The 14062-nt window shown below is 33.5% G+C and overlaps 1 protein-coding gene across 1 annotated transcript; it reads right to left on the reverse strand.

Moving 5' to 3' along the window:
* Positions 1-82: 82 nt before the first annotated feature.
* LOC145328114 (fructose-bisphosphate aldolase-like) lies at positions 83-5937 on the reverse strand. The gene is made up of 5 exons (XM_080171692.1): positions 5841-5937; positions 3131-3263; positions 2100-2281; positions 1375-1479; positions 83-1048 (listed from the first exon to the last, which is right to left on the reverse strand). Exons 1-5 carry the CDS (start codon positions 5913-5915, stop codon positions 452-454), a joined length of 1092 nt encoding a protein of 363 aa, XP_080027818.1. The 5' UTR covers positions 5916-5937; the 3' UTR covers positions 83-451.
* Between the last annotated feature and the right edge of the window lie 8125 nt (positions 5938-14062).

The raw sequence follows: 14062 nt of genomic DNA on the forward strand, positions 1-14062 counted from the left end.
GACAATTAATTATATATTTACAAAAGTACAAAAAATACGATATTTTTAGCACTACATCAGTTTTGAGCTACATTTTGTGCAATCTGAAATTTTGCAAAAATTAGCATTTCATTTTTTTTCTTCTTTTCTATTTCTATCAGAAAATTTATGTTGCAAATCTAGAAATATTAATAAATATCTGTATTTATTCAAAAATCAAAATTTTTTCAATCACAGAACTAATTGTTGTAATAATAAGTTAATTGCATTTGTTTTTTTGATTCGTTACATAAAACCAGTTACATTAACAAGTACTACAAGCGACTAAGCAGCTAAATTTTAAAAATGGCCTTTGTACAATCAGCTGAAGGAAGCTCATTTTGTCAGAAATTTGGGTTTGTTGATAATCTTTTAAAAATATTTTTGTAGGTACGGCCGTTGTTTTGATGAAACACTTCTACAAATTCACCCTTTACTTGGCCCAGCTATCACCAAGAACATTTTCACCATTGAGATTCTTGAAGGAGACGTGAGCTCTCTTGATCATGGACTCCTCGGCAGCCCTGATCCAAACCCTGGGGTCATAATACTTCTTATTAGGCTTGTCTTCACCGTCGGGGTTACCCACCTGTCCCTGCAGGTATCCCTCGTTCTTCTTGTAGAAATTCTTGATGCCCTCCCAGTAGGCCCACTGGGTGTCGGTGTCGATATTCATCTTGATGACGCCATTCTCAACCGCTTCGCGGATTTCCGCCTCTGTGCTGCCGCTGCCGCCGTGCATGACAAGGAAGGCGGGCTTGTCGCCCGACTTTGTCTTCTCCTGGATGTACTTCTGGTGGTTGCCCAGCAGGTGGGGGGACAGCACAACGTTACCGGCCTTATACACTCCGTGGACATTGCCAAAAGCGGCAGCAATTGAGAACATGGGCCCGATTGCGGACAGGGCTTTGTACACCTTGTACACCTGTTCTGATGTGGTGTACAGTTCCTCAGCCTTGACTGCAGAGTTGTCCACACCATCCTCCTCGCCACCAGTGATACCAATCTCCATCTCAAGCCAAAGGTTCACCTGAAGAGTAAACATTAAATGTTAATTTTAAATCATCTCTTTTTATTTATAAACCAACTGATGATTTTTTTGAAATAAAAAATGAAACACTGTGTAATGTGTATTTATCTTATATAAACTCAGGTGTTTATCACTCTAAGTAAATATCTTATATGAAAATTAGCGGCTACTTATTCGTAGGGGTAGGGAAGAGAAGAAACATAGCCAAAAGCATCCCAGAACCTATTTGATTATTCCATAAAATGGAGAACCCAACTTCATACTACTTTATTAGATACAAGAATGGAATGGAATGGACATACTACAATAAAACGAAAATTACCTACCTTGGTCATACGCTGGAAATATTTGACACAGGTAGAGATATTCTCCTCATCATATTCCTCGGACAGATCCAACATGTGGGAGGAGAACAGGGGCTCACCATTGGCCTACTCGTCACAGACATCAGGATTAGTAAAAAAAATATAAGTGTTTTCCTTTTCACAGACATCTATTTGTGTCCATGCGACATATAAACATTCAATTCGGAAATAAATAATACCTACATTTTTCAATTCATAAGTAGCTAAACAAAAAATATCAAAATAAATCACATAACAAACACAGAAAAATCAAGTAAGCATATATTAGAGGCTCTAAAATTGGAGGAATAGTCTTTCAAATTTCATTATAACCATTTACCTTTATCCACAAATAAACAATCCGTAATACATTTGGAAATTGTGTTCTATTCTTAAAATCAATTCTAAATATTTTTGAAATATTCAATAAGTAGCTACTTATACTGTAAAACCTAAAAAAATAAGTTTTCATACTTTAACTTTTACCGATTTCTTATTTTTTCCCCCAGTGTGACTTCCAAACTAATTAATATCCGCTGGATTATAACCGGTTTTGAACCATACAGAAAAATCATATAGGTAGAGTATCGTATTACAGACAATTTTTCAGTCCCCTCGGGGCTAACAAAACTGGTTTATTCACATGAATATCTATAATGCGATGCGATAAATAACTAAGACACATTTAATAATCCTGCGAGTCCTGCCTTGAAGTATTCTTCATCAGCCTCGAGCATACCGTCGAACCATGGGAGCAGCTTCTTGGCACAGTGGTCAGAGTGAAGGACGACAGGCACATTGTAATGCTTGGCCATCAGACGGACATGCTGGGCGCCGGCAATAGAGCCCAGGATGGCAGCCTTCTCATTTGTGTTCTTGATGCCCTTGCCTGCAAAAATACTAATGTCAGATATAAAAAAAATGGAGTTTTATAATTTGCTTAATCTTATTCGTTACCTAAAAAACTTTAGGTACTTTTACTGAATTAGTTAGTTCAAAACTATCCAAACGCTTCAATCAATAATTTTTATCTTCAGAGCATAATCTTGTTTAAGATAATTGGGTATGTATATCATTCCATCGTCCATTGTCTTATCCCTTTAGATCCTTGGTCCAAAAATGAGTAATATATACCTAAGTAACTAAAAAACTCTAAGAACTGCTGTCATGTCAGAAATATAGCATACAATACATTATCAGATAAACAATGGTTATAAAATTAAAGGTTAGTTGTCTGATGGCGTTTCTATAATATTTGTCTAGGGATGTCTTTGGAATTAGCTGCCTGTCTCATTTTATCTACATTTAGTTTTTCTATCTACCAGGGAGGGAGGGGACATTGAGCTGTTTATTTCCAGCTCATACCAATAACGAAATTAATTCGGAAGAAAATCACGAAACCTATACGTGTTTTTCAGCTGTCGTTGGGGGGCAACACATCGTAAAATTGACGACCTCTCCATTTGCCCCCGAAATATTATTTTAGATTTATTTTGCTTGTTGGTTATACCTTATTCCTGGTTTATTTCACTAGTACCCAAAGTCTTACACTTACGTTTTCTTTTTCGTTGGCTAAAAACCTTAATGACTTTTATTGAATTTTGATTAGTTTGTTCATTTAGTTGAGTGTCCAAACGTTTTAACTACCAATTGCAATCTACATAAGGGATAATTTTGTGTTTTATCATTGGGGATATCGGCCATTGTCTTATCCCTTAAGATCTCTGCTTATCCATACCTGCAAGGAAGGCAGCACCGCCATTGGAGAACTGGATAATGACGGGTGAGTTGATGTCGCGTGCGGCCTGGAGCACGGCGTTAATGGTGGAGGTAGATGTGCAGTTGAACGCGGGCAGGGCAACTTTGTTGTCCTTGTTACATACAATAATAATAGAATAGAATTTTTAAAAGATATTTAATAAGTTTTTCTACCCCAATTGCAATGGATATAGAATGGTTAGATATATTGACAGGGGATAAAATGAACATTAATTTAGCTTCCTAATATGGATTACATTTATTGGTCAGTTCGTCCATCCAGAAGGAGGAAAGGGGATGGGATAGGGGGTGGACGGGGGGTATCTTTATTTTAGAGTATCGCCTTATAAGAGTACACGAAAATCTGGTGCAACATCCAGTTACAATATTTCAAATCTAGGTAGAAAGCACTTGGAATTGATGTTGTAATCCAAGTAAAATGTAAGTCTATCAGTAATATAAAAGAAAATATAGCTAATAAATTGGAGCGAAAAAAAACCTATTGGTAGTCTAATCTGTTATTTATTAAGCACTAAAAAGGCAATATTTAATTACGGCAATTATTTTTTATTTTGAGGGGAGTAAAAGTAGAGGTTTCCAAACATAGGCGTCCAAGGGGGGGGGGGGGGGTAATGGGCCATTTGGCACCCCCAAAATTTTTTGAACAATACCCCCCCCCAAAAAAAAATTACCCCTACCTTGGGGGTGCCGTAGGCACCCCCAACGATTTTGGGGGGGGGGGGTAATTACCCCCCACAAAATAAATGTTCTTTAAAAAAAAATTTTTGGGGGGGTATTTACCCCCCCCAAATTGAATGTTCTTAAAAAAAAAATTTTACTGAAAATTTTTTTTTGGGGGGGGGGATCTATGATGTAATTGTAAAGCACTGAAGATTCCATAAAATAGATACCTAACTAAATTAAATATTTCATTAAATAATGAAAAAGAATTTCTATAGGCGATTTCTTTTGGGAGGATGTCAGGGTGTCTCAAAACTAGTTATAAAACTTACCAGGACCTATAAGACGCTTCACTTTAAAGTATAATCATATTGGTTCATATTATCAAAATACCAAAATCAGATTCCGTAGGAATCGCATATGACCTATTCTTAGGATTTTTTATATCCATTCTCAAAAATAAAAATCAGATTCCGTAGGAATCGAAACCAACCATTACACCTTGTTCACTTAAGTACACGATATGATTATTATTAGGGTATTCTTGTCCTTTTTTGGACTTTTCTTTGGTTTTTTTTTGGATTTTTTGGATTGGACCAAGTGTTATCGCGAAATTTGCCGTTATCCTGTAATTATTGGTGTGGAGATGTCCTTAAAACCCGGACAAAACTCCACTCTATAATGAAAATAATTTGATATAAAGGAAACTGTCTATTTGGAGCTGAAAAGGGATCTCAACGGGAATAGCGACTCCTTATGGAGGTTTTGGTTCCTTAATTGTTCCGAATTCACGCTTGGAGAAGTTGCAACTGATAGTAGGAGGATGTCTGAAATACACAGCAAGATATTGTTTCATTGTTAAGATTATTATTTATTTGCACATATAACATTGTATCGGCTTGGCAAGCGTCAAAGTACACCAGTGGCTCCACAACCCTTAAAGGGTTATGCCAACTATCTGGTACAATGTTGCATGGAATTTTTATTGTAAAATATTGTCTCCATTCAATTTAAACTGGCCTGGTAACTAGGTGGAGATGAAGTTCGGCCAATTCCATGCTAGGTACTTAATAATTGTTATTATGTATATTATTATCTAACCTGCACCAAACACAACAAACCAGATGAATCAAACAAATCAAGCATAGTAACATAATTTATAATATATATCTAATAAAATATGTTGTACCTTTGAGGAAAATAAATCTTATCTTATCTTAAATCTTATCTTGGTTAGTGAGTTAATTATTGTATTTTTATGTTCTAAAGAATGAGATACTACTATATATTTGAATAGTAGTGGCGCCCTTAGCATCTAAGAACTCGTGTTTTCTAAAGGGTAAAAAGGGAGGAGAAAAATAGCCTAAAACCACTCAAAGGATTGACCTATAATAGTGTGGAACCATCATGGGATCTATGTGAAGCTTTCCTAAAAAGGAGAACTCAGTATTAAAAGTAATGAAATCTGAAGCTATAGTCAAATAAACCTTACTTACTACTTTATGTTATAGGATAGTACTTATTAACTTAATAGATTAGGTAGGTGCTTTTTTTAATTTTTACATAATTAAATTACCCCCCCCAAAAATTTTACCCCCGGGGTAAATTAGTTTGGGGGGGTAATTACCCCAACAGATTTGGGGGGAGTATTTACCCCCCCCCCCCCCCCAACAGACTTTAGGGGGGGTAATTACCCCCCCCAATCAAATTTTACCCCCGGGGTAAAAATTTTGGGGGGGGTAAAAAAAAATTTCGACGTGCTTCGCGCGCCATTTTACCCCCCCCAAACACGAATTACCCCCCCCCCCCTAAAATTTTTTACCCCCCCCCAAAAAAAAGCTTGGACGCCCCTGTTTCCAAAGATTTAAAGGGATAATCTAATGTATCTTATAAAATTTTGAGGGTGGTATTATGAGGGGTTTCAAATTTTGAGGGGGGGGGGGGGGGGGTAAACACCCCTTCACCCCCATATTAAACGTTTAACTTATTCTATTTAAATTATTGTCTGCCTTGCAGTAGTTCATAAGCTTCAAGAGATTTTCTCCGGTGACAACACCAGCAGGCACGATTCCTTGCAGACCCATATTTTAAAATCTGAAAGTAAAAGATTTTATACCTTGATCGTGATTAGCCTAAGTTAAAGTAGTCTGCTTGCTGTCGGGTTTAAACCGCATAATATTAGTGACCCTTTACATGGTAGGTACTTAATGCTGCTATTAAAAGAGTCAAATGCCTTGTTTTTTTTTATAATCTGTTGATTTTACATGTTGAGTCCGTAACCATTCGTCCTACTTAATGCTGCTATGTCTGGCACAGGACACCAACTGTAAAAGTTAAGGAATGTCTTAGCCTGCAAATAGGCGTAACTCATTACCATATAAAGTTAGGACTCTCTGGCAAAGATTGTGCAACCAAGGGTTGGTTGTCCATTGGATATTTCCTAATGTAATGAACTATGTATATTTTTTAAAATTTTATAGATTTTTTGAGAAAGGATAAGTATAATTCTGTATCGACAAAAATTTTAAACTTTTATTAAATCTTTGATTTCTCCATATATCATGCATAATATTCATTACTACAAAGTACATATTGCCTTTTTATGTGTTTAATAAGAAACATTAGTCATAATTAAATGGTAAAATTTAAATACCTCACCACCTTTCCCCTTTTTTATTATGCAAAATCACCCCCCCCCCTCATTCCTTACCTCCACTTGAGGAAAAAAATCATCTTTGTTTTTTAATAAACAGTATAAAACTTATGCTCATTAAAGCATCATGTCTTTTTATTTATAACCAACTGAAGATTGTTTTTTAACATGAAACACCGTGTATTGGACTTATCAAATAAAAATAACATGTTTAATTAAACTGTGTTGATCACTCTATGTTATAAGCTCTATTAAGTGATTAAATATCGAGCACTCTAGTTATTCTTGTGATCATTTATACACATTGCTCCTCATAATTTTGGGTAGAGCTCTCTTATCAACAAGAAACTTTTCAAACACAGTAACAACAATGGCCATGGACAGGATCATCCTTGATTATTCTTTAAAGAATATACCTGTTCCCTCAAGGTTTAAGTACGAGAAGGAAGTAGCTTTTAGACTGCAGAACTTTGCCAAAAATCTTTCTTTTAACCACTGGGCCAGATGCACAAACCAAACAAATATACATAAACCTTCTTTTGGCCTTAAATCAAACTGTGCTATTCCATTGTATAAGGAGGCCTTTGAATTAAAACCATTCAAAGAAGACCTTGTCAAGTTAATTTCAAACATAAAATATCGTCCACAAACAAATGAGTTTCAAAAACGCCTCAAAAATGACTGCAATATAATAAGAAACTCACCCGACATAATAGTTAGTGCAGACAAAACAGCTAATTTATACAAGATGAATTTAGCCCAGTATAAGAACCAACTTCTGGACAACATAACTAAGGATTACAAGAAAGTAAATATAAATGAGGTGAACAACACTAACTTAGAGGCAACAACTTTAGCCAATAAATTTGATGTGGCTAAAAAAGCTGAAATTCTTTCAGACACTTCAAGCTTTATTACAATCAAAGACCATAAAGAAGACTTTCCTGGTCGGATCAAATGCAGACTTATTAATCCTTCAAAAACTGAGATTGGAAAAATAAGCAAACACATCCTGGCAAAAGTCAATAAAGAAATTAAAGCCAAAACCGGTTCAAACCAATGGTCTAGCACAAAAGAGGCTCTAAATTGGTTTAAAGAACTAAACAACAAACAAAGCCTTACATTCTTTCAATTTGATATTGAATCATTTTATCCAAGTATTTCAAAAGAAACCCTTTTAAAAGCAATTAATTTTGCTAAACAACACACCTGTATCAACCAAGATGAAATAGATATCATCATGCATTCTAGACAAACATTCTTATTTTCTGATGGTGAAGCATGGGTTAAAAAGAAGGGCGAAAAATTTGATGTTGCTATGGGCAGTTATGATTCAGCAGAGGTTGCTGAACTTGTTGGCCTTTTCCTTCTCAATGGCCTAGAAAACTTCATACCCCAAAAATATATTGGTCTATACAGGGATGATGGACTAGCTGTGACAAATTTGAGTGGCCCAGGCGCCGAAAGTTTGAAGAAAAAAGTCACCCAACATTTTAAATCACTTGGTTTTCAAATAACCACAAACATATGCATCAAAGTTGTGAATTTTTTAGACACAACTTTAAACCTTAACAATGGAACACACAAACCATTCAGGAAAGAAACAAATCCTCCATGTTACATTAATACAAAGTCATGTCACCCTGCTAATGTAATCAAACAACTTCCCAATATGATAGAAAACAGAATTTCTGAGCTATCAAGTAATCAAACGATTTTTGAATCAGAGAGAGCCAAGTATGAAAAAGCTTTAAAAGCCTCAGGTTACAAGCATACTTTAACATACAAACAACAACAAAATCGAAACACTTTGCCAAAGAACAGAAAAAGGAAAGTAATTTGGTTCAATCCTCCATACAACTCTGCAGTAAAAACTAACATTGCTAAGGAGTTCTTAAAGCTAGTTGACAAACACTTCCCTAAAAACTCACCACTCCATAAATACTACAACAGAAACACATTGAAAGTTTCATATTCAACAATGGCTAACATGGGAAGTATAATCCAAAGCCATAACAAAAAACTACTGGGTGAATCAAACCTACCTACAGAAAAGGGTTGCAACTGTAGAAATCCACAAGATTGCCCCCTGGATGGAAAATGCCTTACAGAAAGTTTGGTGTATAAAGCCCTTGTCACAGATGAAACAAATCAAACTAAATACCAATATATAGGGCTGTCATCTGGACCTTTTAAAAACAGATACTACAAACACTTGCACTCATTTAGACACAACAACAATGGTACTAAGCTTTCTGACTGCATTTCAAAGCTTAAAGAACAGAACAAGCCACACAGCCTAAAATGGTCAATAAAAGCCCTTGCAACGACTTACAACCAAAACTTCAAGAAATGCCAATTATGCCTGACAGAATGCATTTCCATTGCCCATGCTTCAAAATCAACCACAACATCACTCAACATGAGAAATGAAGTCCTCAACCACTGCATACATCGGAAAAAGTACTTACTGGACCAAACTTAACCTTGTATGGCCATATTATAGCAATTTTTTTATATATATCATGCATAATATTCATTACTACAAAGTACATATTGCCTTTTTATGTGTTTAATAAGAAACATTAGTCATAATTAAATGGTAAAATTTAAATACCTCACCACCTTTCCCCTTTTTTATTATGCAAAATCACCCCCCCCCCTCATTCCTTACCTCCACTTGAGGAAAAAAATCATCTTTGTTTTTTAATAAACAGTATAAAACTTATGCTCATTAAAGCATCATGTCTTTTTATTTATAACCAACTGAAGATTGTTTTTTAACATGAAACACCGTGTATTGGACTTATCAAATAAAAATAACATGTTTAATTAAACTGTGTTGATCACTCTATGTAATTATTAATAAGATAAGAAACACTATCTTCAAAGTACCTCACCCTTTTCTTATCACTAACTGTTCTACAAAAATTCTGCAACAAATTCTACTCTTGTGACTTTCAGACTAATAGATATAGGATATAAGTGGATATATTGACATAGTGGAATTGGATATAGTTCGTTAATCGTTTATTTGAGGAGAGGGGATGGTAAGGCGTATCGTTATTTTGGCCCACTGCGAGTTTCGTTTCATAAGAGAACATGAAATTAAAAGTCTGGTGTAACATCCTATTAATAACATATCCATTGTTAAACTCTTTAGAAATGCCAAAACTCACGTCACCCGATGTTTTGTTTCACAGTTATATAAGAATTAGGAGAAAAATACAGACATTTTTAAAATGGCGAATTGTCTGGCGCCTATTTTATACAAATATCTTTTAAACATAATTAGATATGAATAGATATTTTACCTAAATAATTCATTAAATCATTGTAAAAAAATATGAAAGATCTAAACCAAGTTTTATCATGTATCAAAATAAACAAATGACTCATGCAACTACAAATTAAACAGGGGTCTTCAGATTATAATCTTTTTTTATGATTGAAAAGCCTTAGAAATATGCTTGGCTGATTTAATGCTATTTTCTTGACCACAGAAGCCTTCTCCTAATAGCTAGTGACGCAGCAGAAATAATATCACTAAAAGTACAAGATTAAATAACCCCATAAAGTCACGTTTTAAACTTGTGATTTTTGAGCAGATGATTTATTACTGAAAAATATATATATTCAAATATAATGAAAATATCACTTTTTAGCAGCCGAAAAATATCATTCTTCTCATGTAGCAATATTGATAATCGGACAGACAAACAAATTGTGGCTTCGCTACTAAAAATCAATTACAATTAAATATATATAACATTACAAATTAAACCGTTTTAACCCTTTTTTCTGCAAAAGGCTTTTGCATATAAAAACTTAAATAAATCAATTCAAGGACAAATCTATATAGAAGAAATTGTATTTTCAAGGCACTCTCTCACACACAGACAGTCAGACAGACAGACTATTATTTTAATAAGTTAAATTTCAATTTATAACAATGGGCTTTCTCTCCCACCCTCCACTCTTGTGAAGAAACTAAAATTAAATGGAGGAAGTGGGGGAAATATCCTTACAAGGGAAGGAAATAAAGGAGAAATCTTGCCAATTTCAAGGGTTAACATAAACTTTAAAACAAAATAAACAAAAAATATGAAGTATTCTGATCTAAAACTAGTTTTAAAACAATAAAGTGTAATGAAAATAATGACCTAATTTGTTTATATTTATCCCGGCCTTTGTTTTGGTTGATCAGCTGATTTCATAATTTTCCATTGAAAAAAACGACATTTAAAACAACCTTATATCTAATTATTTTTTTTCTTTGCCACTAGCCTCTAGAAAAGGGTTGAGTAGGTTAGAAATGGCCTAAAACCATCCCTAGAATTTATAAGGATTCCCTGAAAAGGATAAATAATTAATATCTGATTTTTTGAGATTATTAGCTACAGAAAAAATCCAACTCTTGAATTTAAAATTAAAGTACTACCAAATTGGCTTATAAATAGCCAAAACATAAGGATTATAAAGAATATAATTAACTTTAATTTTTAAGAGAAGAAAATCAACGCAGTGTCCTAACCCTGCGGGGCTATACCAACGCTCTTATCCATATAATATGGCTTTGGATTGATTCAACCTGGACTTTTCACCCCCAAAATTTGAAGTGAAAAAATATATATTCTATGCTATTTTTTATGATCAAGGAAGATTAAGTACAAATATTTTTTGTATTAGTTGAAAAAGTAGTTTATTTCATTGTCTTTTATAGGTAGAAAACTTACATAAAAGAAAGGGATATAATATCTAGAGAAAAAAGGTCTGCTCATATGATAACGCCATACAAACACACACACACACACACACACATTGAAAACATAAACAAACAGACAAAACAAAAACCTCGAAAATGACAAGCGAAGCCAAAATAACTTTCTATCAACATAAAGCGTTCTGTTTATTTCAGTTTTATTCTAATTTCATATCATAAAACAACCTTTTTGATGTATTCTAGCTTATTCGAAAAAAGCGACGTAAATAAACTAGGAAAAAGTGATAAAAAGTACTTCATGTTTTCTTAACACAAAGAACTAGTTTTTTTTCTTCCATTGTTGCAAAAAAGATTTGGGTAGGCCTTTTTTTCCCTGTTAAAAATGTTATTTAAAAATTATTTTTCAGTGCATATGCGCTACATTTTTAATAAAATTATCTTAAATTTTAATCATTTTAGTATTAAAATTGCTAAAATTTACAGGGTATATATTTTTCTCTCCTCTCTCTCGAAGCGTCTAGAAAGTTCCTACTTTGTTCAAGGACAGGGGGAAGTCTCCTGAACAAAATAACCATTATTATCAAGATTTATCTGAAAAACAACTAAGCTAAACGGGGATATATTAATGGTAGATGAAATTATATGTAATCAATCGTGTTCAAAGTGCATCTGTATTTTATCTATTTGCGCTGCTGTGGTTTAATATATGGATGAAAGGCTTCGAACCCCCCGATTAATATCCGCTGGATTAGAACCGGTTCTCAGTAATAGTGAAATGTGCAGCATCGTATTATTACAGACAATTTACCACGACTATTAAAATAATAATAAAATTACCAGTCTATCCGCGGAAAGCTAGCTGTCAATGATGCGATAAATAACTATTATTTCTTTGTTTAGATCATTTTATTTAAACAACTTCTGTTCTCTAAATTTTTTACCAATACTTTTCCATGATCAATGTTCGCTGTGTTTTGGCTTGGTTCAGAGAGTGTTAGCGAACTCTATGCCCCCTATTTCCCCTTTACAACCAACCACCCCACCCCCCTTGTCTTAACAACCACTATAGTGTACCATTCCCCTGAAGCTTAATACCCCCTTCCCATAGTTTCAAAACCCCGTTTTCATAAAATAAATTGACATCGGTTAGCAGCTTAGACACAAGTTAAGGGTGCTGTTAAGTGTTTCATAGACCAAACTGAAGTAAATTTAACTGATCATGATAACCGATGTGTGACGTCATAACATAAGTTAAAGCTAAACCAATGTTCACATCAGTTAAGACTTAACCGAAGGTGATAAAAACAGCTTAACCAAAGCCAGCTGTCGAAATTCGTACGGGGCATTTGTACTTCAGAAGAAAAAAATAAAAACAAATACGAAATGGGGTGGCTTTAATTTTGTAAATTAGCAAACAGCTACGATGATTTTGTAGATTTAAAAATAAAATTTTTTTAAGGAAGAAAATTTTTTTTCTCACATTACAAACCATACCATAACAAAGCTATCCAATAAATATAATTAATTCTAAGCAATAAAAATTACTTATTAAAAGACTGCGGTCGCGCCCAGCCCCCTGCCCCCACACAAAAAAAAATAAATTTTGAAAAATTCAGCATTTGCCTATTTTGAAGATCTTAATTGACAAGGGATTTTAAAAAAAATTTTTATCATACTAATATTATATGTATTTAACCTAAATTAAAAATTTCTTCTTTTTACTTTTTCTTCATTTTCTATGCTCTTTGCATCTTTTCATTACTTATACCATTAATAAAATAAACACCAAGATGTATTAGGTTTTTTTATAAGACGACATTTGTCACAAATAGGCCTTTTATGCTAAATTAAATGAATTTTAGTACGGCAACCCTGCCTTTCATCGGTTAACTGCGACAGCTTATAACCTATGTTAAAACTGACGCATTTTCCACATCAGTTTATTTATGAAACCATTGTAAAACTTTTGCGTACTTTATGATTGGTAACTGAACTGAGAACAGTAACCTAACCACACTTATTTTAGATCAGTTAGCTGCTTGTTTAAGAAAACGGGCTAAAGTTGCTTATTGCGTATTAGGCCAATATTTTTAACCTAAATTTTAAAGTAAATTACTTAATTTTAATACATGTAATTTTTGAAATAACAAAACTTGAAAAGACATGTATTTAAGTAAAAAATAGATGCTTATATTTTTTATTTTAAGATAAATTTGAGTTAAAAATTTCGGGTTGATATCGCTAAGCAGAGATGCTTGGTTTTGTCGTAATAAGCTTCATAGCAGTATAGTAGTGTTAGAACTATTACGAGTTAAACTTCAAGCTAGTGAAAGATAAGCGTTGTTTTATAGCAAGTCTTTATTTGCTTTTTAGTATTTTATGTTGTGTTTATAGTAAATATTTTATTATAAATGTTTAAAGTTATTTTTTATGAAACATTTGTATTAAACAAAACGTACAAATATTCGTTTTGCTATATAGAAATAAAATGTTTTTTTTTAAACAAAAGTACATCTTATTTTTATAATGATTTTGGTATAAATGTATTTTTATTAATTATTGCAAATGTTTGCTTCATTAAAGTATATAGGTATCTTTTGCTTATATTTCATTTTTTTTTATAGATAAAAAACGTAGTGGTTTATGGTTCAATAAATTGAATGGATATACTATTACATGGATGTTATATGATTATGTTCTCTTTTAAAGTGAAACTCGCAGCGGGCTAAAATAAAGATATCCTCGCCTTTAAGCTATCCCCTCCCCTCCCACTAGATGAACCAACGAACCAATAAATGAGTTCCATGTTAGCAAAATAAATTGGCTACATTTTTCCCCTGTCATAATATCCACGT

This window comes from Acartia tonsa, chromosome 9 (genome assembly GCF_053477335.1).
Source record: "Acartia tonsa isolate MP-2025a chromosome 9, ASM5347733v1, whole genome shotgun sequence".
Lineage (NCBI taxonomy): Eukaryota > Metazoa > Arthropoda > Copepoda > Calanoida > Acartiidae > Acartia > Acartia tonsa.